At 39.8% G+C, this 25,815-nt stretch overlaps 1 protein-coding gene across 4 annotated transcripts in view; it reads right to left on the bottom strand.

The window, feature by feature from the left end:
• Window positions 1-25,815, bottom strand: part of map4k2 (mitogen-activated protein kinase kinase kinase kinase 2) — a 52,787-nt gene that overhangs the window by 18,248 nt on the left and 8,724 nt on the right. For all 4 annotated transcript variants that reach the window (XM_033610076.2, XM_033610074.2, XM_033610075.2 and 1 more), the window contains exons 2-13: window positions 18,676-18,733; window positions 16,376-16,466; window positions 15,963-16,027; window positions 11,688-11,743; window positions 9,050-9,097; window positions 8,433-8,475; window positions 8,211-8,283; window positions 7,748-7,879; window positions 7,481-7,543; window positions 7,277-7,358; window positions 5,094-5,210; window positions 4,820-4,898 (exon numbers count right to left, since the gene is read on the bottom strand). In XM_033610076.2, the coding sequence (XP_033465967.1) occupies window positions 4,820-4,898; window positions 5,094-5,210; window positions 7,277-7,358; window positions 7,481-7,543; window positions 7,748-7,879; window positions 8,211-8,283; window positions 8,433-8,475; window positions 9,050-9,097; window positions 11,688-11,743; window positions 15,963-16,027; window positions 16,376-16,466; window positions 18,676-18,733 (907 nt within the window). The remainder of the gene's footprint in view (window positions 1-4,819; window positions 4,899-5,093; window positions 5,211-7,276; window positions 7,359-7,480; window positions 7,544-7,747; window positions 7,880-8,210; window positions 8,284-8,432; window positions 8,476-9,049; window positions 9,098-11,687; window positions 11,744-15,962; window positions 16,028-16,375; window positions 16,467-18,675; window positions 18,734-25,815) is intronic.

Genomic DNA, 25,815 nt, shown 5'->3' on the forward strand with positions numbered 1-25,815 from the left:
TATGCTATTAGCAACACGATGCTGCCTTGTTGTTGCACCACTATTTGTGTGTTTCCTGTTGCCTGTGCAGCATTGCTCTAAGTCTATGGCTGTCAGTCAGCCAACCACTTTGATCCAGACAAAAATATCTCAACAGCCATTTGATGAATTTCTATGACATTTGTATTTCTATGACAGATGTTCATGGTTCCTAGACGATGAAGCTCAGTGACGTTCCTCTGCCTTTCCTTTGGGACCACTGGCAGGTTGATATATGTGGTTTTGAGAGAACTGTCTCAACCATTGTTGGATGGACAGCTAAGAAGGCTGGCACATTCGTGCTCCCCTCAGGATGAATCATAACTTTTGTGATGCCTTAACTTTCCATGTGGCTCCATCATCAGGTCAGAGTTTTAATATTCCTCAACCTTTGGTTTATGACCAAATACCTGCAAACCCAGTGACATTCCTATACAAAGTGGAACTGAGGCTAAATGACACTAGCATGTTATTATGTCACCATGCTAACGTTAAATACAACCATACACAGCTGCTGGCATGCATAGCTGTAGACTCTTATGCTGCATTTCTGCTGTATGGTACTGCTCAACTTGACTCAACTCACTTTTGGTACCAGGTCCTTTTGTCCACTTCGTTTGCTACTGGGGACAGTATCCCCTTATTGTAGGCGGGATTATTAGCCGATAGCCATAGCCAGCCGCATGAAACTGCTTTGACATCATCTTCAGCGTGACTCTCTCTGAACCCTTTCACTGGAAACCAACAGTGGAATGTCTGCACTTGTGTGGTGTAGTCTACGTAGGGTACACTGTAGATTTGTGGGCTGCCATTTTTTTAAATCAGGGTAGAGTGAATTAAAAAATTGCAATCACTATTGATGGTAACGTGGCTATTTAAAATTGGATTTGTGCAGGATGTCCCATGTCACGCTAGTGACAATTCTCTTTGATCAAGTCAGCGGCCTGCAGTGTTTTAACTCCACCTTCTAGCATTGGCTCAGCTTGCTATATCCGCAACTTTTGCTGATGTAAAACCATAAAAGAACAAGCTGAGTTGAGTAGAGCTGTGCCGTATTACACAGAAGAAATGAGGCAGTAGTCTTGTTTTAAAACTAACACTGACACTGTACATTGCTGCAGTACTAATCCATTCCCTTTTCAAAACCTTATTTTGAAAAACATATTTTTCTTGAAAACCTTTTTGTTGTTTAACAAAATACCCAAACTTCACAAAGGTTAGATGTCTAAACACAAAAAGCTGTACAAGAAATTTGTCAAAAAATACAGACCGCCTGTTTAAAGGTCCAGTGTGTACAATTTGGGGGGGATTTAGTAGCATCTAATGGTTGGAATTGCAGATTGCAACCAACTGAAACTTCTCCAGGATAGAATTACTTCAGTGTTCATTGTTCAGGAGGTTTTTACCAAGAGCTGATTTATCCACAGAGGTCTCTACCTCTCCAAAACAAATGGACACAGTGATTTAAACCAGTAAAAATACTAAATGAAGCAGTTTGATGTTACAAATGTTGCAGACTCACCCAGCAAGCTCACCATGTGCCTGCTAATGTGTGCTCATCTTTTTTCTGATCCAGATGTTCAGAAGGTTTTCATGGTGAGCCGATTTACCCACAGAGGTCTCTTCCTCTCCAAAACAAATGGACCCGGTGATTTAAACCGGTGAAAACACAGAATAAAGCAGTTTTACATTGCAAATCAGTGTCGTCACGGAGGGGCTGCTAACTACAGTGGCCGATGCAAAAACGCAAATTGCAATGGCCCTTTCTAGAGCCAGTGTTTGGTTTGTCCTTTCTGGGCTACTGTAGAAACATAGTGATCTCTGTAGACACGGACCTCCTCGCTATGCAGTAGGGCTGGGCAATATAACGACTATGTGCCACATATCAATATATTTTCAAGCAAGATATAAATTTAGACAACACTGTTTATATCGATATAGGATCAAGTAGTATTACATCACGCATACCAGTATGCATCTCTCCTCTCTCATATTCTCTGCACAGCTCTGCCCCACACACTCACAAGCTCTCCAGCAACACTTTTTAGAGCCGTAGCCCGACGTGCACCTCCCCAGAAATGTAACAACACGGCGCAGTGACGCAGACCTCCTGTCTGTTTCTGTACACTGACACCATTTCACACAGTGGATACGAAGCTTGTATTTACTTTAATTTCACAGATAAGAAACAATAAATTGTGAAGACAATAAGGGCCCCACAAAAAAGCATTTAAGTCTTGTGTGTGATTTATTCTGGCTTCATATCAGTAGAGGAAATCTCTGCTAGTCGCTAGGCTAATTTATACAACGTAAAATGCTATAGGCTTGTGCTCATAATGTTAGCTTTATATGTTCGGAAAACGTGTATAGTATAAGACAGTTGTGTGTGTAATGTGTGTTTTAGGTTTGTTTTAAATCAACTAAACTTGAAGGCAGAAACCCTGCCACCGACTAGTGTTTTGGAGGTATAACTGTTTTGTTGCATTTTATTTTGATCACAGTCTGTTTTTATAAAACTGCCTGTGACATCAAATGTGGCTTTGATTTCTAACTGAATATGTTGCCCATTGCGTAGAAAACACTGAGATATATTGTGTATCGCCAGTCAGCCTGTAAATATCGAGATACGAATTTTTGTCAATATTGCCCAGCCATACTATGTAGATATAAACGGCTCATTCTAAGGTCACAGAAACATAACTATTGTTATTTTCAGGTGATTGTACACTAAAGTAAACATACTTATGATTATATATTGTGTTTCTGTCAATATATCCCCCGAAATCTTACACACTGGAACTTGAAAAACAACATTAATTTGCCTGGTGGCTACGTCCATCTTTTTTACAGTCTATACTGCAGACATATCTCACTAGCAGTAATAACAGCAGCAGCAGTGTGAGCCTTCAAAGCTCATATTGGTCAGACTGAGATGCAGGTGTTGATTGTGTTTGTGGCTTGTGTGTGTATGAATGACAGACTGTACGTAAGGGTGGTTGAGGTCAGGGTGATATATGATTTAATGCTGGGGCGCATGTGAAACCAGACCATCACACCAGAAACATCTGCGCCACAAGAAGCCTGTTGGCAGCGCAGCAGTATGAAGTCACTCCAGCCAGTGCATAGAAGTACCACTGTCTGTCACACACCAATGGCATGTTCGCTGTGCCATCCTCTGACGCAGCCTTCATCCCACATGTATGGACGGGTTACAGATGAGGGCAGCTATCAGCAGGCTGACTGAGGGCCTTTTGTCCTCATTCATATTATGGAGATTACAGCACTGAAAACTGGGGGGGGGGGGGGGGGGGGGGGGGTTATGGCGGACAATGAAGCCACTCTTCAGCAAGTACAACCAACATACAGTATATTTAGACATATATGCATACAGTTATAGGCACAGCCATCGAGCATACTGGCACATACAATGATTGTCAGAAACAAACTGTATTACTGTGCAATCATTCAGATATCTATGGATGATATATTTACACGCAAAAGCTTCAGAGCTGCATAAAGCCCAGCTGTTCATAATATATCATATCTGTCATATAAATGTCATGGTGCAGACTGTTGTCATGCACTGTTCGTATATATACATGAAACATAATGCACCAGAATCCGTATATAACCCACGTAATCATGAGCCAGTAATTTGTTAATACCCATGTAACTGTGAAGGCTGCAATCATGTTATAAATGTGCTGACGTGAGTAGTATTAAGAGCAAAAGTCTATGTTAGGAGGCACGGTAGGGTGGTGGATAGGTCAAACAAACACAGGACTTTCCACCAGGAGACCAGTTTAAGAATGTAATATGATGACACCCAACCATGTTTCATTTCCCACACCTAACCTACGTAGCTTTACTTTCCTACACCTAACCTATGTAATTTTATGTTAATTATATAATGTGACAGTGCCCAACGTGATGTAACGTGATGATGCCAAACCGTGTTTCTTTTCCTAAACCAAACCATTGTAACCTTACTTTCCTAAATCTAACTTAGGTAACTTTACATTAACTATGTAATGTGACAATGCCAAACCATGTTTCTTTTCTTAAACCTTGTTCCTAAACATAGCCTATGTAACTTTACTTTAAGTAAAGGCCTAACCATGATTCTTTTCCTACACTTAACCTACATAATTTTACTTTCCTTAACCTAACCTCTGTAACTCTAAGTTACGTACGTAATTTTACGTTAAGTATGTAACATGACAACCCAAACTATGATTCTTTTCTTAAACCTAACCTAGAGATGCTAATTTGTTGGCCACTAATTTATTAGATATCATACAAACTGCATTTTTGTAAGATATCATATGAGGCATTGTACGAGGATATGTTGCATGATGCCTACAGCAATAATGTTGCCGTTGTGCTGTTGCTAACATAAAAGAGACTCTCAAATAACATAATAAAAAAGTGTTAAAAAAAAAAAAAAAAAGGATGGATTCACAGGATGGTTTCCGACCTCATATTCTATGTGTTACCTACCCAGCCGGAGTCAGGACGTTATTAGCTTAGCTTAGCAGACTAAGCTAAAGACAGGTAACAGGGGAAGTCTACAGTCATGCTTGTGGTTTTGTGTGGCTGTGCTTATACTGCGTTCCATTTGCACTAGCAAGTCGAAATTCCGAGTTGTGCATTAAGCACAGCGAAAGGTCTAGGACATGTTTAGCCAAACACAAAGCCTGGAAAAATCTGTCTCCTAACAAGTCTAAATTTTTCCAACATGTCTGAGTGTTACTTCAACATGTGTGTGTGTTAGTGTGTGTGTGTGTGTGTGTGTCCTTACATTGTTCTTCAGACAGGGTCCTCTCTACAGGCAGGTGTTTCCCTGCTGACTGGATCTTGTCAGGAGCCAGTTCCCCGACCTGTCAACAGATCATTTATATCACACTGAATGGGACTTTCTCTCTCCACCAGTTTATCTCTGTCACTTGTTTATTGTGAGCAACAGAACAGACATTTGATTTAGAGCTCACAGTATTGCTACACCACTTTAAATCCTGCATTGTTGATTAAATATTGTTACAGTATGAGTCCTGTCACCTCCCTGCTGTACTGACCTCCAGCTCGTTGTCGTCCATGCTGTGTGTGTGGGCAGTGTGGAGCTCAGGGTTGTTGGCCATGTCCAGCAGCTCAATGACCAGGTTACGTGTCAGGAGCTGTGTCACAAACGGATGCTGGGGGAACAAAGTTACAGGTCATCACTTTGAACAACAGAAAACTATTTTGTCCTCAGAGAGCCATGTAAAATGGTGGTAAATCTACACCAACTGGCCTACTAATTGTCAAATTTTCAATCTTTGGAAAGAGATCGCTATGCTAGTTTCACACCTTTGAATCACAGTTTTGATTTGCGGCTTCATGCAATTTCTGGTATTGCGCATAGACCCAGACATCCCCGAGTTTTCCAAAAAAAATATTATCAAAGTCTGACAGTTAGATTCGTCTCAACTGAGCAGTTTTAAAGTAAGTCATGAAATGCGGGGAGCCAATTTGACGTCTAGCGTGCCATCTTCACCCGTCACCTCACATGATTCGGCTTTAACTTACAATTATTTTTACTTTTATGATTAATGACTTACTGTTTTGTCTACGGAATGTCAGAGATTAGTGAAAAATGCTTATCACAGTTTCCCGGAGTCCAAGGTGACATTTTCTTTCATCCAACAGTCCCAAACCAAAAGATAATTAATTTACAGTGATCACACACAAAAAAGCAGCAAATCCTGAAACCAGAGAATGATTGGCATTTTCTATCGATCATTTTAATGATTCATGGATTATTGCTTATTGTTTTTGATGAATGCTGTTCGGAGCCTCAAAACGCTCCCATTGGCCCACTGCAGGAGGTTGTTTGTACTTTACGTGTATGGAGAAAAAGAGTACACACAACCAAAATAAAACTCTTCAACAAGTGCTGGACTGAACATGAGACATGTTGGCAAAAGTACAGTCCACACACAGTTCTCTTATTTACTGCTGCTGTTCAACGTTTCCATCAATCAGATTTTCTTCAGACACAATCAGCACTAACAAACATCATATGTACATGTCTCAAAACTCTGACAACCGTGTGCATCTTCACAAAACAATAAAGTGATCCTTGACAACTGAGACTGTACTTTAAGGCCCTGATTACTAATAGTGAGGGAAAAAATTGATACAGCATGGTATCGTGACATTTTTGTGTGGTAATATTATATCGCCACACAGGACCAAGTATCAATTTTTTTATTATATACATTATTGATATCAAAAATACAAATGAAACTTTAGGTAGCCTACTAGAATAAAATAATCAATCGCTTTTTCAGTCCACTGGGGGCTATAAGCTACAGTTGGCAACTTTTATGAAAATAAATTTGTGTCATACTTGCTGAAACATAATTGACAGCTGTGTTAGAAACTCCTCAACTCTGACTGGTTGTTTTCATCACATGCAGTAAGGCCATTACGAGTACTACAAAGTAATATAGAACGTAGAGGAGTATGATTTTTTTCCCGCATTATCTGTATCATTTAGTGCTGTGTGAGTAAAGAGACAGTTTCAGAAGATATGACAAAAGTTATTTTTTTTAATAAAAGCTACTAACTGTAGCTTTAAGGGTAAATTTGGATTCACACTGGAACTGTGTGACACTGTCTTCTGCTATTTATACTTTTCATAAATTTAGCTGCTTGCAAAATAGCATAATATTCAGACCATTTACATAAATCAATAAAATAAAAAAGAACTGCTGAATGAACTGCATTTTAATGCCATCTCTTCAAAAATATTTTTCACAAGTCTAAGCTGAGGTTACAGAGGAGGCCCACATCAAAATAAACATAGTCTGATGTGTATATTATTAGAAATTTAAAAAAGCTTTTGACAAAAATGTGCCATAGCAGCTCACTGGGCCATAATACATATTGAACATAAATAACTAAAATTGAAAGAAGACTTGATGTTTTAAAGTGTCTCTGATGAATAAAAAGAAAATGCTATCAACAAAATGCTATGAAGCTTATTTGTGCTAAGTCACGCAAAATTTTCAAAGTGCCAAACTTTAAAATCATGAGGTCAAAATAACACCTGTGACATCAGTCAGCTTTATCGTGTGTCATCATGAAGAGAATCAAACTTCTCTGGATATGTAAGGGTCAAAAATAGAACATTTTGCATTCATGAATAATGCACATATGAAGACGGATGACTAGTTAACTGCCATTTATTAATGATCAGCTAAAAAGAGCTGCTAACCTGCAGCAGTGTCTCAGCTGAGGGCCTTTTACGAGGGCTTTTAATCAGAGCCATCTTCACAAAGCTTTGGAAACTTGCTGACCTGCAAAGAGTGACAAAGTGTGAATAAACTGTAAATCAACAAGATATCGACAAGATCAAAGGAAGAAAAATGATTGGTCCTAATGCATGCTATGTGATTTTGAAAGCAACACTTTAACTCACCATTTGGCTTTATCCTTTAGTCTTGGAGGCTGGAAGTTGCTTTTGGACATCAACATCAGTGCTCTGAAACAATGTTTTAAATGTCACCGGGCTGGAAAATGTCTGAATTGTTTACATGCAGTGACTGACCAGGAGTAAAATATAAAGCAGGCAGCCAAAACATTACACAGCACAAGTCTCTTCTGTTTATCTCACTGCTCTGAGTTCAATAAATCTGTCTGTTTCCAGCTGTCTGAGCTGGAGTCCCTGCTGTCTGTGCTGAGTCACCTCATTGGGTGGAGGTCAAACATGGGTGGCTGGAGCTCAGCCAGCTCGATGGCGGTGATGCCAACGGCCCAGATGTCACAAAGGTGGTTGTACCCGCCCTTCTTCTCAACTGCAGCCACCTCTGGAGCCATCCTGCACACATGAACAGGACAGAGGAGAGGAACATCACATACAGGACACGTACACAGCAGACACCAGCCTTTTATTGATGCTTTGGTATGAACTTAGCCATTGTGGTCCACCTCTGATGTGGCACAGTTTGATTACACATTTATTTCCTTATATTAATTGAGTTTATTTTAAAAAAATCAGTACTATCTTAATATAGCAGGCCACTGTAATCCTTATAAAGTGTGTCAGCAGGATGGTGTGTGAGTGACTGAGTCAGAATAAACTACAGTGTGTGTTCATGTTAATTATCTCACACACACTGTTCAGGTGAGTGCAGCTTCATTCATCTTACCAGTAGGGAGTTCCTATAAAAGACTTCCTTTTGGCTACGGAGGCACTGATCTCTGCTGCCACTCCAAAGTCAGCTGCAACACAAGAGACACACAGGGTCACAGTGGAGCTGAGCGGCTGAAATCCATTATAGATGGCCTATTTAAGCACACTTGATGAGTGTGAGTAGTTAAAGAGATACTACAGATGTAAACGTGTGCATCCATTACTGATCACCACTGACCCAGTTTTACATCTCCTCTCTCTGTCAGAAGGATGTTGGCTCCCTGCAGAGAGAACACACACGCTGATGTAAGCCCACAGTATACTAACATATGATCACAATTATACAGTCCAACACATTGTCACAGGAATACAAGAACAACACATTATGTCATGGTGGGCATGAAATGGCTGGCAACAAGGGAACAAAAGAGTACCTGGTTAAGTTCAGGAAAAGATTGTGGTTTTGGTTAAAATAACTATATACAGGATATGGGTGACATAAACTTTCATAGTTTGTATAGTTACGTAAAGTCCAAAAAGTTACATAACTACTCTGACGGAGACAAGCAGCAGTCTCTTGGTTGAAAGTTCATGTTTGTTTGACCCATCTACCACAAATCCTAGCTGCCCTGTATGGACTTTCTCACTCTTTACATTTACTTTGTGTATCCACCATGGCAAAAGATCCCTACTGACTTTGCAATGGTGTTGTCTTTAAGTTGCCAGCACGTCATTTAACACATTTTGTGTCCACCACCCGTAATACATCACTAAGAGGTCATGTCCGCTTCACAAATTCTATGAGACCAAGTTTTCCAGTCATAACTTAACAAAGCTTTAAAAAAACTGCTGTACCTTTATGTCTCTATGCATTTTGCCAGTTTCGTGCAGGTGATACAAACCCTGGAAAAAGAAGAAGAAAAAAATTAGCTGAGCTTTGTATCCACTATTATTTCTTATTTTATGGCTGTCAACAAGTGAACAGCGGGGCCGGATTAAACAAGCAAAAAGGTGATGTTTGACCCCTATTAACCCCCTCTACCACCCAACACCAGTTCTCCTATGCTGGAATACTACTTGGCCTCAGGTTATTTGATTAAATACAGTTTAAGTTAAGAATATGCACCACAAGAGCACAATGTAAACCAAAATACATATATTAGGCCTTTAAACTAGATTTGATAGAGAACCTATTAGTATTTCTTATTGATCATTTCATTTAAAGCAAAAGTTGTGAATAATTCCTTCAGTCCTAGTACTGTAACAATGGCAGTGCAACTTGTAGTATTACCAGTGCCTCATAGCTCAGCATGATCACAACAGTGTAGCACTAAATGTAAATTGCATCAAGGATTAGGATTATCTTTCAAACTAGATAAAATTATGAATTACTTTATTAATCCATCTTTATACACTAATTTATGTAAACATTTTTATTTTAAAGGTTCCAGTCTGCAGGATTTAGGTGGATGTACTTGCTGAAATGGAATATAATATAGTAAATATGTATATTTAGTGTATAATCCCCTGAAACTAAGAATCATTGTGTTTCCATTACCTTAAAATGAGCTGTTTATATCTACATAGGGAGCAGGTCCTCGTCTACGGAGATCGGCATGTTGCACTGCCATGTTTCTATTGTAGTCCAAAATAGACAAACCAAACACTGGCTCTAAATAGGGCCATTCGCAAATCACTAATTTGTGTTAGTCATAATAATTGTTCTAGAAGGTTGGAAAACACTGATTTTTTAAAATGTGAAACAGCTTTATTCAGTGCTTTCACCTGTTTAAATCACCTGGTCTATTTGTTTTTGAGAGGAAGAGACCTCTGCAGAGCCCTCAAATTCACTGTCTGCAATGCAGACACATGGCTGGTGTGTTCAAACGCCAAAACGATGCCATTGTGGTGCACATGCATTCCAACGTGCCTATTTTTCAGGGCATAACTGCTGCACCCTGAGATAAACAGAGTTCAACTTTTGGAATGCAACAGCATGCACCGCATGCCATGTAATGAGGAACAACCAATCACCGCCAGCAGACCCTTCAACCCTTCATCCATGAATATCAGTTTGTGATAAACATGGAGAAGAGGTTAATCTTTTTAGTGCAGGGCTGCCAGAGCTTTACATACACACCCTTACAAAACAACAACTGGAAGAAGATCAGCTCTGCACTCAGGATTTCTGGTAAGTAGTCTCTGATACGGTGCTGGTTATGGTCGCTTAGCAACCTCAGGCACAACCTGCCTCCGTGCCCTTGACAGTTGGCACAGAGTATGCTCAAGACTAGGGCCCAGCACCCGACCTCACGTTTTCCCATAGACACATAGACTGTTTTTTATGTGGTTAAAGATGCGGCTTGTGTCATCAGAGAAAATAGGTGAGCACACATTAGCAGAGACTGGGCAAGCGGGTCGTCTCTGATGTGCTGGACAGGGTAGTAGAAACACTGATTTTATTGTGAAACAGCTTTATTTATTGTTTTTTTTTAACTGGTTTAAATCACCTGGTCCGTTTGTTTTGGAGAGGAAGAGACCTCTGTGGATAATTTGGATCCCAGTAAAAACCTCCTGAACAATAAAAGAAATTCTGACCAGGAGAAGTTTCAGCTGGCTGCAATCTGCAATCCTCACCCCTAGACACCACTGAATCCCCTTGAATCTAACACACTGGACTTAAATTTTATACCTGGATTAATGTGTTCATATGATATTTATTCATGCAGATGTAACTGCATGTAGCTATAGTAGTGTTATTTGGGTGCCATTTTAAGTCAGTAATAAGACATCTTTTTTACATTGGTTGGACGGATCATTATACTTAATCCAGCACAACTTGATAAAAATGTGATTTCTACCATTTTAAACCAAATTCAACTCAAAAAACCTGATCTTGGTTTAACTGATGTAATGTAATGATGTATTTTGGTGCACACTGCAAAACATAGTAACACTCTGGATGAAAGTTAAAAGCCAAACAGAAGGATGGTGTAGAATTTCCAAGAAGGCACGAGGAAGTAAAGAGCAAAGGGACACAAGAATGCTTGTATATCGAGTTAGACTGCAGAGGATTACTATGATGAATCCAAAGGCAGTGAACCGTTCAGCTCCTTCATCACTCACAGTCATCAGTCTATTTAGATAAGGTGGAAACACTGAGAGTGCTAAGAAGAAAATAAAAATTCTCCAAGATTTTTTAAACTAAGATGACCTCTGGGATTTCTTCCTTTTTAACTCTGATGTTTTTGTTGATCATCCAACAAACAGTGAGCTGAAGGTCACTCACTAACAAATTACAGGCAGTCTGGCACGTTCTGTTGTGCTGCAGCCACATTTACCTCTACAGTATATTTAGTGGTCTGGCGAGGTTAAATACTATTTAGCTCTTCTGTGGCTGGGAAAAAACACATGAGTCATTCTGTCAGGAGAGTATCTTTAGACATTTCACAATGCAACAGCAACAAGCTGCCACTCACACTAAAAGCCTTACCTGGAGGGTTTCTCTGCACACGTACGCTATCTGTTTCTCCTTTAATGGGCCCGTCACTGAGGAGAACAGTTTGATTAATAGCTCACACAGCCTGCAGGTACATTTCCAAAAATAGTGTTCAACTGGCTTTGCAGAGCTCACTGTGCGTCCACATCTGCTTTACAGTAATTATACTAATGTCTGAAAATGAACGTGGTGATTACTGTCTGACATTTTGGGAAACATGTCTGCTGTCTTACCCAGAGCCAGATGAGAAGGACAGTGAGAAGAACAGTTTGCATCTAGAGACGGTTCCAGTGCATGTTTAGCCTAGCTTAGCTTAGCATAAAGATTAGAATCAGTGGAAGCAATGCTCACAAAGCTTCGTCCAAACAACTCCAAATCTGTTCCATTTATATGCTTTATCTTCTTTACTGAGAACGTTCACAAATAGAATTTTATTAACAGATTGAAGGGGTGTTTTCTTTTTGACAAAACTAGGCTGGACATTTCCCTCCATTTATCCTAAGTTAGGCTAAACCCATTTATGTAATGCAAAGTCTGGTAATACAAGCAGCCATGTAGGTAAAAATATCTTTCTCGTGGTAATTCTGTGTCACAGATAGTGAGAATTTCTTACAGCTATGATATTTCCACTTGGTGAAAAGAACTACAAAGATGTCAACAAACCTGGCTGCAAACTGACGGCTAGCCCCTTTCCTAGGGTTGAGCAATGCACCATTAAATGAAGCTAAATGTCTTCAACCAACTAAACTATCTCTATCTGTACCCTCAGTCTGAATGGGCAGAGTTTAAAGGGACTGTTCACCCCAAAATCACTAACACATATTTTGCCTCTTACCTGTAGTGCTATTGACAGTGTTGAGCAAGTTACTCTCAAAATGTAATATATTACATATTACTAGTTACCTTCATTTGAAAGTAATAAGTTACTTAACAGTATTACGCTCTGTGTAGAGTAATAAGTTAGTTATTAAACTACTTTTGCGATACTTTCACCAAAATAACCAGATGTAATGTTGATTAAATGGATGAGGGTCATGTTGTGTCACAGCAGATAATCAAAGCAAAGAAGCTCCAGTTTATTACAGTTCATTTCAAATCCAGTGCTGCACAGGTCTGACCCATTCATGCATTCACATACAGTGGTATGGCGTGTGATTAAGTCACTATAACGAACGCAAATTAATCCATCGGAGCTGGAGGACCCATCTGCCAGTTCCCGGTCAGCAACAACAACACTGGAGAAAGAGCTGTGTATAAAAACAAGGTGGGATGCCGGCGTTGCTCTGCAGTTGTAGGTGATGTGAATGGAAACACATCTAACATATACTAACATCACCCACACATGTCGATCCCCGAGATATGGAAAAAAACAAAGCACAGGCCAGCTCCTTATCCCCACTGCTTTCAGGCAGCCTTAGGAAAGTGTCACGGGATAGTGTAGGTATATGAATGAAAACACACTGGACATGATAATGCACACGATTACCGGCACCCCTCTATAGGGTAGTGTATATACGACAGAAGTGGTGTGGTGTGGATCAGTGTGGATGAATGAAAATGAAAACAATAAACTGTTTATTTCCAGTGGTAATGCCTTACACTACATTGTAAATGTAATAATATTACCCGACTATACTGAATAGTTACTTATTACTTTTGACTGAACTACACCCACCAACCGTATCAACGCGCAGAAGGAAGCATGCATCTATTGCTAGCTCACCAAGCACCACTGAGCCAGCTACAGCTCAGCCAAGGAGGAAGCCATTAATGTTTACATCTCGCTCTGTCACAAGCACGAGCCTCTCATCCATGAGTAGATGCACACTTCCTTCTGTTTAGTGATACAGTAAGTGTGTGTAGTTTGGAAGAAAGAACTTTCTCTTCCTACATGAAACTGCTCACAACAAGGTCTGTGGATTATCTTGAGTAACCAGGTCATGATTTCTGCAAAGAGACATTGCTGTTGAGTTTCTGTAACCCTATGGGCCCTAAGCGTTTTTGGGGTATTTTTACTGCCTTTACTTTTAAGCTCATATCACAGTCATTCTAAAGGCTACATACACATGCTATATCCTGTTTTTTTTTCAGGACAATCTGGGCTAACAAGATTTGCCATCATTTCATGTCCTACTATGTGCCTGTATTTTATATTATTTTTTAAATCAATGAAAAAAACAAATCCGTGTGACTAAATTCTTACATTTTTACATGTATCTCACCATAGCAAGTTGGAAAATGACATATTCTGCCATATATGAAGAGGGGAGACTCTCTGGAATCTGGCAATATAAGAACCATGATGGTGGGACATTCTGTCACTTCACAGTTGTCCAAAACATGTGGTTTGTGCCAGGCGGACATAACTGCCAATATTTTTTCATTATAGCAAGAAATTCCATTGACTCATTCACAAGTCAAAAATGTCTTTTATCTGAAAGAAACATGCAATATTTACATCTAAGATCATAGAAAAATAGTCAACCAACTGCAATGATGTCCTCCAAGATAATATTTGCCACTTTGTTTGCAGTAAACAAAGTTTGTTGTTGTTTTTCAGTTTCAGTTATATATTGGGGGGCATTTTGGGCATTGGAGATATTTGCATCTTGAAAGCCGGACTACAAATGTGGATAGACAGGGAGAAACACACGCAAGCCTAAGACGTGGTAAGATACGATATTCCTCACTATATGAAGTGACTGATAACAAGATCTGTATAATGGATTGTAAAGAAATTCCTCAGGTTTTTATTTTGTAGACAATTAATCTGGATTTATAGCATGATGGGATGACAGCACAATGATGTGTGTGTTATCACTGGAAAGGTCTGCTCCTGCGCTTTCATGTGATATGCGTGGCATTTCTGTGCGAGCCTGCATTCGCGAGTAATCCATCCAAGAGTAATGTGTGTGCAGAGTTGTATGTTATACATAATTTTAGTGCAAATTTATCATTTTTTCCGCTGTGAAAACACTGTATTACCGACAAGTGCTTGGTCTTGTTGGAAAGCTATGATTCTGCTGTTTCACCTGATATGCGTGGCTTCTCACTATGATGCACGGTCGCTGAGAAAATCCACAGAGAAGAACAGGTGTGAATTTGGACGCGCTGTGCGTCGTTCGGGCCCATAGGGTTAATGTATATTGTTTTGGTGCCCTGAGTACCACAAGCCGAGTGCCATCTGTTTTATTATATTGGAGATAAGACAGACATCTCTACAGCTGATATCCCCAACACTCAGCAACTCACACCGAAACAATCTAGACTGATAAACAGCACTACAGGTAAGAGGACAAATACGAATCGTTGATTTTGGGGTGACCTGTCCCTTTAAACCAAAAGTGGGTGTGACTTAAACTGTCCGTGGGTGGGACCTAATTTGAAGTTGCTATTTTAAGCCTAAAATAGTCATCGGTTGATCAGAAGTTACTATGTTTATTGTTTTTTGTTAAAGAATACATAACAGCCTCAGAATTAAAGGCCAAGCACTTTCAAAAGCACTTGGCAAGTGATCTATCATTGGCCAACTCCAACCAATCAGGTCAACAAAGCCTAAGCCAGTTAGGAGAAGAGTGAAAGCAAATTTTCTGTGGTGAAAAGCCTTCAGAAATACTCTTAAGTTCTGATAAAGTTGACGTTATTGAAGCATCTGTACTAACCTCTTTAGGAGCCACCATTGTTGTTTTGAATGAACCTCTCTGTGACACACACCTAAACCATACATGTAGCTGCCATGGATACTGACACATTTTACTTGGATGATTGTCGTGCTCATAAAGAGTACATTAGCTGCATGGGAAACTCATTTCATCCAAGTATTCTGCTCAACCTTAGTACTAAGTAGCCTAAATTGGCTTGTTTATTGTAGGCCTATGACATATTTGTAGCAGTTGGTTCACAAGTAAAAGCCATACAATGATGGTAGTTAAATAAGATTAAAAAGAAGCCATACACTGTATCTGCTCTACCTTTTACCTGCTACAGGTTAGCAATAGAGGTACCCCAAGGTGGAATAACAAGAGGTTTTCCCATTCTGCCCACTGTATCAACATGACATGAATGCTACACTTTCTCTGTACTGAACATACAGTTGTGAAACATGGATCTTTTTCACCTTGCTCTGGGTAAGAGACGAAAGAACAACATTGTTACTGTTTCTTTAAATAGGTATGCAGCACTTTTTTACAATTAGCTGCAGATCATACTAAAACTGGACATACTACAAGGCTTAAATTCTGAGTTCTTAAGAATTATTTGTATGTTTACCATGGTACATATCCTGAAGTGACCCCCCACCACAGTATTCCATGCAGATCCACAGCTTGGTGTTCCTGGAAAGAAATACACAGCTTTTATCTTGTTGTTTGACATATGCTGTGCTTATCTCCAGCTGTGCAGGGGTTGTGAAAAACAACACTGAAGCATTCACAAGAATTCAGTATCCAAAGGCAAAACTCAAAAGACACTCCCTAATATTCTCTAACTAAATTAACGCCCACAAATACAGTAGTGTCATTCATGAGCTGCTGTGCCAACAATCTAACTGAGCACTAGAGGAGTGGGAGAGGAATCCAGCAGCAGTGTGGGGATAAGAAAAGTCAAATTCCACATATTTAAGTCCACCAACAATCCCAGCACTCCCACACATCTGCAGTGGACAGGCTGAAAACACACAGTACCTGTGATAGCTGCCGAAGTAGGCCACAATGTTTTTGTGCTTGCACTCCTTCATCATTGTGATCTCCTGCTGGATGGACGTGATGTCATCGCCTGAACAGACAGACAGACAGTTTAGTGAGTGTCTCCTCTCACAACAGTCTGGTGTTAGTGCACTGAGCTCCTACAGCTGGAGGGACAATTACAGACCAGTACACTGTAGGGTTAGAGTAGTGGGAGTACTGGTAGTATATGAGACTGACATACCATTCACTTAACATCATTGTATGTAGGAGTGCTATGATACACTGCTGCTTATCAGTACCAGCATCACTACCAGTATGATACTACAGATTTGAAGAAGTGCAAAAATACAATTAGAGTAAGATGCAATGCTTGAATTGTGCTGGCTTTGCTCCTCCCACCACATAAATATAGCCTACATATACTTTATATATTAATAATTTATTGAAGGATAGGTTCAGATTTTTTCCAAGTCTGTGTTTAAACAATACACACACGCCCATAGGTACAATAAAGGAGTTATCAATTGCTGTAATTGTTCCTACTGTTCAGTATTCTAATGTAAGTGATGTAGAACAAATCCATTGTCCTTTTTTAAATCAAAAATGCCTTCCCGAGTTCAGTGAAAGCTAGTATGAAGCTTCAGCAGATTATGTAGGTCAAAATAAATGAGTACCTGTTGAGTTACTGAATGCATAAAGCAGGAATTTGTACCCAAAATGTTTAACAACCATAATCTTAAGAAATTCAAGCAGTTAAAAAAATGATTTCAATCTCCCCTGGACAGCTTTCTTTAGATACTTGCAGCTAAGAACTTTTCTGACAATACCTAATCAGCAGGGTAAATTCATAAAACATCAATAGAAAACTTTATAAGAAAAATACGAATGGGAAATGGAGACAAGAAAAAATTAGTGAAGTGTACAAAATATTTTCATCTATGAATCACCAGAAATAATATCTAAAATGGGCCCAACACATGCCAGCTCATGTTGGAGAAACTGTGGAACATACACTGCCAATCACACCCATATACTTTGGCAACGTCCGAAGCTAGGTGTATACTGGAGAGAGGTATGAGTAACTGAGTATACTTTAATATCTGTTTATTTATTGCAAGTAATACTGTTTTACTGCATATTTTCCTCATATTGTGCAGCCCTCTTATGATCATGTCAGCCATGTTTTTGCATAGACTTGAAATAATATATACCTTTTCTTTAAAGCAGCTCTACGCAATATTCAGAGCAATGAATTGAATGAATTCAGAGTTATTCTTTACACGGCTAATCACATGGAGGTGGCTAAGGCGGTGGCTATCAGCTAACGGTGCTAAAAGCACTTACAACTGCAACAGTGCTGACAGAGCTAACGGTGTTAAGCTACGGGAAGATCCAGAGGATTGGTTCTATGCTTTTGCAAGGACTCTCTCCCGTTACTGATGTTAACCGCTGTATGAGTGCAAGGCAGCGCAGGGCAGCGCAGAGCTGCAGCAATTGGTTGGACAGTGGGATACACACACACCAGCACTGGAACTGCTTTGGTGGAAAAGGGGTATGTGACTCACATGCACTAACATGCACGTGTGGCCAGCACGGCTACAACAACAAACCACAGAGAAGCTCAGATTACAACACACATCATTCTCTACTCCACTACATTTTTACATAGCAGACTGTAGTTTGCATCTATTTATTGCTCTGAATATTGTCTAGAGCTCCTTTAATTAAAAAAAAAACCTTACACTTAAAAATCACAATCAGACAATTTGGAAAAAAATGTATGCTTGTTATCCTGCCTGGAGTAAGATGAAAAATGAAATTAAAGAAACAGAAAAATACACTGTGTAATGTCAACACTTTTACTGGCTCACTGTATGGCCAGCAATGAAAAATAGGTCTGGAAAATGATGACAAAATTTAATAATGATCGTAATCTTGGTCACAATCTGTGTGAAACTGAACACTATGAATTTGGAGGTATGTCAGATTGTGTCATAAATGTCTAACGAATAGCTGCACAAAGTAAACAGAAAATTAATCTCTAAGCAAAGACATGTCATCAACTCATCTTTCTTTTTTTTTTTTTTAACTTTATTAGCAAGTAGTACTTAGCACTCACACATAGGCCTAGCTTTGCACAGACTGGAAACAAGAGGACATTGCTAAACTCTTCCTGTCCTTCCTGTCATTAAATTCAAACAATAGAGAAAAAAATAATTTTAGAAAAAAAAGATCAACCTTTAACTGCTGTTTTGCAAATAAGTAGTTGTGGGCATGTTGTGTCATGTGTAACATACCAGGGTCTAGCTTGACAATCTTGATAGCTGCCAGTTCAGATGTCCTGATGTTACGAGCCTGAAAGGGATGAAAATATAGTCAGTGTAATAAATAAATGTAATACCCTGCTGTTAATGCAGAAACATACTTTATCTGTCAGCAGAGGAGGATGTTGTAGATGTACATATATGCACACACAAAACCATACACAGAAGGACCTATACATACAATATTCAACTATTGTGTCTAGGTTCTTCTACTGGATGGATGCCCTTGTACATCAGAAACAACTTAGAAGCACACCTTGGGAGAGAGCTTGTAACATGCTGATATATTGCCTGAATCATAGATCAAGGTTAACATGACCACAGGCCGTTATCACGAAACTCTGTAACCTGGTAGAGAAAGACACTTCAATCCAACCCAGTCCATGACATCAATAAGTCATTTCTACATTTCTACAACATTGCAAAGGGAAGATGGGAAACAGATCGAACATCTGTTTTTGTGCTCTTCTTGGTAATCAAGGCCATTCTCAGACTAACCCCCAGGAACATCACATTTCCTGATACTGTTGAGCAGAGACAAAGTAAGACTTAAAAACCCAATTTACACCATACATTAACATATGACTTGTATCTGTTTTAGAAATGTCAACAGTTGACAGGCTAAGTATATATTTGACCAGTTGGTCTGTCTGGTCACTACCAGGGTCGGGTGTGAGCTAGGTAGCGGCGCCACTCATTCAGGTATTACCGCTAGTAATGCCCTCCCGACCCAACAGTGTTGCTGTGGAAACATTGTGCCCATCATACAATCTCCCCCCAGGTTGCCACAATAAGTAAGCAGCTCAATTTTGGGCTGCAAAACCCCTTTAGCATTCTTAACTCTGTTAGCACCGTTAGCAGTGTCAGCACAACTAGTGGTGCTAACAAACTTAACAATGCTAAAAGGGTTTTGCAGCCCAAAATTACCAACAGTAATCGTGAGACACACAAGCTAGCTCCCACTTGACCTGGGTAGTGCGCAGTGCAGAGCGGCCAAGGCTAGCCGAGAGACCAATGGAGACCGGAGGGTGGGGCAGTGGGTGCTATGTTTCTGCATGTTAACGCAGCCAGAGGCCCGTCTGTCATCAGAGCCAACAGAAAATAAAATGAAAGGCCAAACATTCACATCACAAAACATAAAAAAATGACCCCCTCTGAATGGATGTTGCTTCGAAATGCAGTGCTAAAGGTCACTGAGTCAATAGAGGGTCAGGCTAAAAGCAAAGGCCTCTTGTATTTCACGTCATTCTGCATTTTTTATGTAAAAACTAACCAGTTAGACACGGGTTAATGGGTGTCAAGCTATCGAAAGCAAAATAATAGAAACTGACGTCCCTAATCATCTCTTATCTGGATAAGGAGAAATGGTTAATCCAAGGTGTAGAGGGTGTTGCACGCAGAGTGCCTTGTGATCGGAATGTGATCACACTGACCAGATGGAGATGGTATGGCTCACATCTGTACAGCATGACCTCGTTCTTAATGAAAAAACTTTGAAAGGTCACCTTACACTGCCTATTCCTGATAATTCATGCTAGTTAGGCAAAAGCGACAAGTAGTAGAGGTAACCCGCATGTCTTCCCTTGCAAAAAGTCACTCATAAATGAGTGAAGGCTGTCCATGGCATTTTTTTCCTTGACCTCGGATGTGCTGTGCTATGTTTGTCTACCAGCCCGCCTAGCTAATTTTAAAATCTCCTTATTAATACCAGGTGTAAATGCAAAAGCCTGTGGATGGGATGTCATTATCTAGATAACATCCAGATACAGATCACATGTTATTATTGGGTGAAAATGGGACCCAATTGCAGTGGTGCACTGCAGCATCATGAGGAATAGACTGTGCACACAAAGACACACACACACACACACACACACACACACACACACACATACACAGAAGCGCCTTCTAGACCAAAATTTGCTTTCTAAATCACTTCATTAACGTCCAAAGTATATCAAAGTCAAAACATTTCTCTAAATTCACCTCTTTCTAAAGTCAGTCGAGGTAATATGTCAGCTCCTTGGTTCATGACAGATAGGAGTATATCTCTTCTGTAGCAGAGTGCACTATTGTGGTTTTGAAACACTGGATGTTGTGCCTTCACACAGCTGGTATCATGCTGCTCTATGTCCCAGACGAAGCATACTGTGTTTTTGCACAACATTGCAAAATGGCTCTACATTAATTAACACAATACCCTCAGACATGCCACATAACGCCCTCAGAAAACCAATATGCAGTAATCATGCAACAAGACTTTCAGCTAGACTGTGATGAGCACATTTATTGAGAATGGGCTGGTAAATCTCAATAAGTAAGAAAGATTGAAGTCCATTGTTGTTTGATCTGTCACGTACATCAATTTCCATAAAACACAGTTCGAAGACACTAAGTCATTGTTGGAGCTCTGCCACCTGCTTGCCCCATCAAAATAAGAAAACCTGGGCATATATCCAACTGCTCAGTGTGCTATCTTGATGATGAAGACTTATAATTAGTTCAGCCTGCTGTTTCACCTTGGCTTTAACCTTGTATTGATTCCACAGCACAGGAATCAATACAAATAGTATTGGAGAGGGAGCTCTTTCCTACTGGCAGTCCCAGACAGGCCCCAGGTGAGTTCAAGAGTGAAACTGATAGCGGTATTCCTTACTACAGACTTATTCTTTGACTGTGTCTTATAAACCAGCTTATTGTAAGGGTGAACTATCTTCTTTGATACTATCACTAAGAGACACAAAGACAAAAATGTACAAATCCAACACAAAGGGACTTAATTCATTCTGACATAAATCACAGAGCTTTTTATTTACATTGAACTTTTTATTTACTATCAACAACTCAAAAAGCTAGCTATAGTTGCACACTCAGTATGTTTACATGACATTAGAGAAATCAATTCATTGTGTTAGTCCGACTAAAACTGGACATTTTTTTAAAAAAAATACATGTGAATACGTTTGTCTGACTGAAATCATACTAAATCGAATTTCTCAAGGTCGGACTAACACACCCAGACAATGTGATTGGGAGTCCAATTACTCCTTCATGTATACAATCAATCGAACCCAAACTGGCCTAGGCGCTCTGTGCATGCTTCACAGTTTCTGCCCCAGGCTTTGACCCAGAAATGCAGGAGTGCATTTTTGGATGTACAGAGCTATAAAGTTGTCCACCATGGTACCAGTTTGCTGCTAACTTACCATAGCTAACCTGTTTATCAGTTGTTTGGTCTGAGACGTAAGAGGTCAACCAGAAAAAGGTCCAATACTGACAAGCTCAAAGGGAGCATATCGCCACCTGTCGTAGCAGAGTTGGATATACTTGGGTCAGTAAATCAATTCCCCTCCCATGCTTGTATACTGGGACAAGGACAGTAGTCCAACTAAATAGTCTAGTCCAATTACAATATAATATCTCTACTTATTTAACTGTGCATGTAAACATACTGAGTGAGAGACAACAATACAACAATGAGCCCAGATTAAATATTAACTCCACAATGTATTATCATGAAGACAATTAAGCATTTAAGCTTTGCAGTCAGTTGACATTCACTCCACTTCCATGACCTGAGGTGTAAATATAAAGTACAGTTGGACAGTATCTGACATATTGCTTAGGTAGAGCCAAGATACATTCAGTACATACTGAACGTATCCCAGCAGCAACCCTTACCAGTTCACCCAGTCAGGTCTGTGAACCAAGTTTTTTCACAATAGTACATCAGAGGTGATGGTGGATGTTGTTTCAAAGCAGCTATACTGTGTTTTCAACTTCCTCAATTCTTCCTGGGAACATCAGTCATCCCCATTCAGCGACTGCACTGACGTCAGATGGACTGCTTTTCAATCTGGGCTTCCACAACAAACGAGGCAGTCACCAATGGGACAAGCAGGTCGCCTCAACACAACCTGTGGCTTGACTGCAGTCACTTCCTGTTTTCTTTCCTGTTCTACCACAGGCCTTCCTGTGACTACACTGATAGTAACGTCTCTGAGATGGTTTTTAGATAGTTAAGCCCGAAATAACAGCAGTTTAGGGTTACATACAAATATGGAGCGGAAGCTTCACTGCACTTTGATGAGGCACCCAAACGGCTGCACTATGACACAATCTACAGTCATGTAACTTCTTCATAATGACACCACCCCATTTAAACGCAGTTGTACAGCATGAGGCACAAATGGCCACAGACATGATGTTAGACTGAAGATAGCAAGGCAAGATAACGAGTGAAATGTAGTCTTGTGCTTGTTATTTTGCTCATTAAAATAAGAATATGCAGCTTTTGAAATGAGAAATAAACACAGCCAATGGTGGCTAATGTTAGCTAATGTTAGGGAGATATTAACAGGGATCATTTTTGGAGAAGGCCTGTGTCAAAAGGAGTGAAGGCTTTCATATTACAGTCATTCAATCAATTATTAAACAAAACTACAGTCATGCTAGGAGATTTGTGATGTTACATAGGCACAGCAGTGCTTTGAGCTAAATGTGTCTGCATATTAAGATGCTCACAATAAGTTACCATGCTAACACACTATATTGGATAAAAATACTATGCTATGCTTTGCTATGATTAATATTTTGTTTAATATTGTTTACCCATATAAAAGGTTAAAAAAAATTCTGAATAGGGACAGGAAGCAGATCTACCTTTTCTCCCCCATTGAGAAATTCTTAATCTGGTGTAGTTAGCATTTTTTCTGTTTATGTTGTTTGTCAGCATGTTACTGTTAGTGGCTGACACAGCATTTGTGGTTGTCAAACATACTACAATATTACAGTGTGTTCACCTTGTCACATTTTCAGTCAGTTTTTTAATTCAATTTAATTCAATAAGCTTCATTGGCATGACATTTCTTATATGTTGCCAAAACACAATTACAATATAAGACGCTGAATTGTGTAAAAAGCCCCTTCTTTACAATAAAAGTGCAACATTAAACATAATTTCCTATAAATCACACATGCAGCCCCATCAACCCTATCTAATCAACCTAATAATTTATTAGGAAACTTCAAACATAGATCTGGTCAACAGTTAAACCACTGTTCTAAATCTCTGCTTACAGCACAGTATGCTAAACTACAGGAGATTATGATACTGATGCTTCATGCTACACCACATTACCAGTGGTGACTACAAGCAAAATGAGTGGCAATTCAAACAGCCAGCTATTATAGCCATGCCGGACTGCAGACACTTGCCACATGTGGCCAAACACTCGCATTGAAACATTTCTGACTGTGCTGACAATGTTTGTATTTGAGTTGATCGATCAACCATCACCTGGGCTGAGCAATGTGGCATATTACAACAAGAATGATACACTTTGTTGAAAAGACAGACTTGTTATCAGTGTCATGGCAATAAGTACTTTCAATGTGTATTTATTCAGATGCTTATTTACATTTATGCACAGTCCTGGGTATTACCTAGGACGAGAGTAGGGATGGGAAAAAACATCAATTCTTAAATGCATTGAGATATTCTCTAGAAAGATTATGCATCAATAATAGGTCTTGATTGATGTTGATTCCTTGAAGCAATTTTGTAAGTCTGGGCTGTACGTTCCTTACGGCTGAACTCACTGGATGGGGAGGTCTAAAAGACGTAAACATGCGTATTGTGGTTGTGTCCTAAAATAGGCTACTACTAGAGTTTTGGTGAGGATGGCTAAGAGTAAGCAGCTGCAGACAGATACAATCCGACTGGCACCCCCTGGTTTTAAAGCTTGCATACAGAAGCATTTAGGCTCCTACAAAGTTAAGCCTTGTACATACTGTGCGATTTTGAGCTGTCCCTGACGAAAGATGACCAATGTGAAAGAATCGTGGCGATATCTTTAGTCTTGGCTCTAAAACCATTGCCCTTCGTTGCACAGTGAGAGAGGTTCAAGGATGGCCGTTGTCACAGTCTTGCGATCAAAGAGAGCCTGGGATAAAATTCTGACAGTGTCAGAAATTTGGGATGACCATCTCACTGTGTCACTGTTGTTACCACCTACTTCTGCTAACCAATCAATAGAAATGCAGCATGAAATAACGCACTGCCACTACACCCAAACAAACAGATGAATAGCAGCTCGCCATGGAGCCACACATCATTAAAAATAGGCTGTCTAACTGTAGACCAAGGAATCTATGTATGTGTATCCTTTGCGTATCTCACAACTGTTCATCTGATCCACTTCACACTTGGTGGATGTACTGCTGGGGACCTAAGAGTGTGCAGTGTTGAACATGGTGGAATATGGACAGATGACACGTCCACAGACAGGACTCTGTGGACTTATGAACTTCTGAATGCTGAATATACTAACTGAACTCTTCTTCACTTCCCTACAGTCAACAAGCATGATCAATGAGCCTACAGGGACAGTGTCACTCTGCCATTGCAACTCAAAGTGTTTAAGTGTGCCATACTAACTTGTAACACTAATAAAGTTAAAGTACCTCTGCTAATTAAATCCATGCTCTGCTTTATAACCGCTGTGGTTATGTCAAAGCAAGCCACTAATGCACCTATTTTGAAATGAATACCTCCACCTGTTTGACCGGTGTTTCTGACCACCACATAGCCACGATTTGAGTGGGGGGTTTTTCAGGGCAGATTTAATGATTAGGGGGCCCCTGGCAAATGCTGTCATGCTTTACTTTTCACCCTTTCACTAACTGGGAATGTTGGTATTGGTAGTAGAGGTACCCAAAACTTTTGCTTGTATATTAGCAGTTCTTGAGAAGGCTGCAAGCAGCAACACCACAGGCAAAGCAATCAGCCCATTCCGAACATACATGTTTTGAATAGACACTGCACTAATATTTTACAAGTAGCAAGCACTCACACAGTGAAAAAAAAAAAAAAAAAATCAAACATTTTTATGTCTCAAGATGCAGCGATATTTGTTTTATACTTGCATCGTAGCCCTCTGAATTGGCATCACATCTTGAGATGCCTTTAAGAATCCCAGCCCTAGAGAGTAGATGCAAATATAACTGCACCAACATTAAAATACAGTGACAACACTGGACTTATTCCTCGACCAGTATCCAGCCACCAAGTACTCATGTCTCTGGCTACAGTGTCTCTGTACAGATAAGATG

The sequence above is a fragment of the Epinephelus lanceolatus genome, chromosome 22 (genome assembly GCF_041903045.1).
Source record: "Epinephelus lanceolatus isolate andai-2023 chromosome 22, ASM4190304v1, whole genome shotgun sequence".
Lineage (NCBI taxonomy): Eukaryota > Metazoa > Chordata > Actinopteri > Perciformes > Serranidae > Epinephelus > Epinephelus lanceolatus.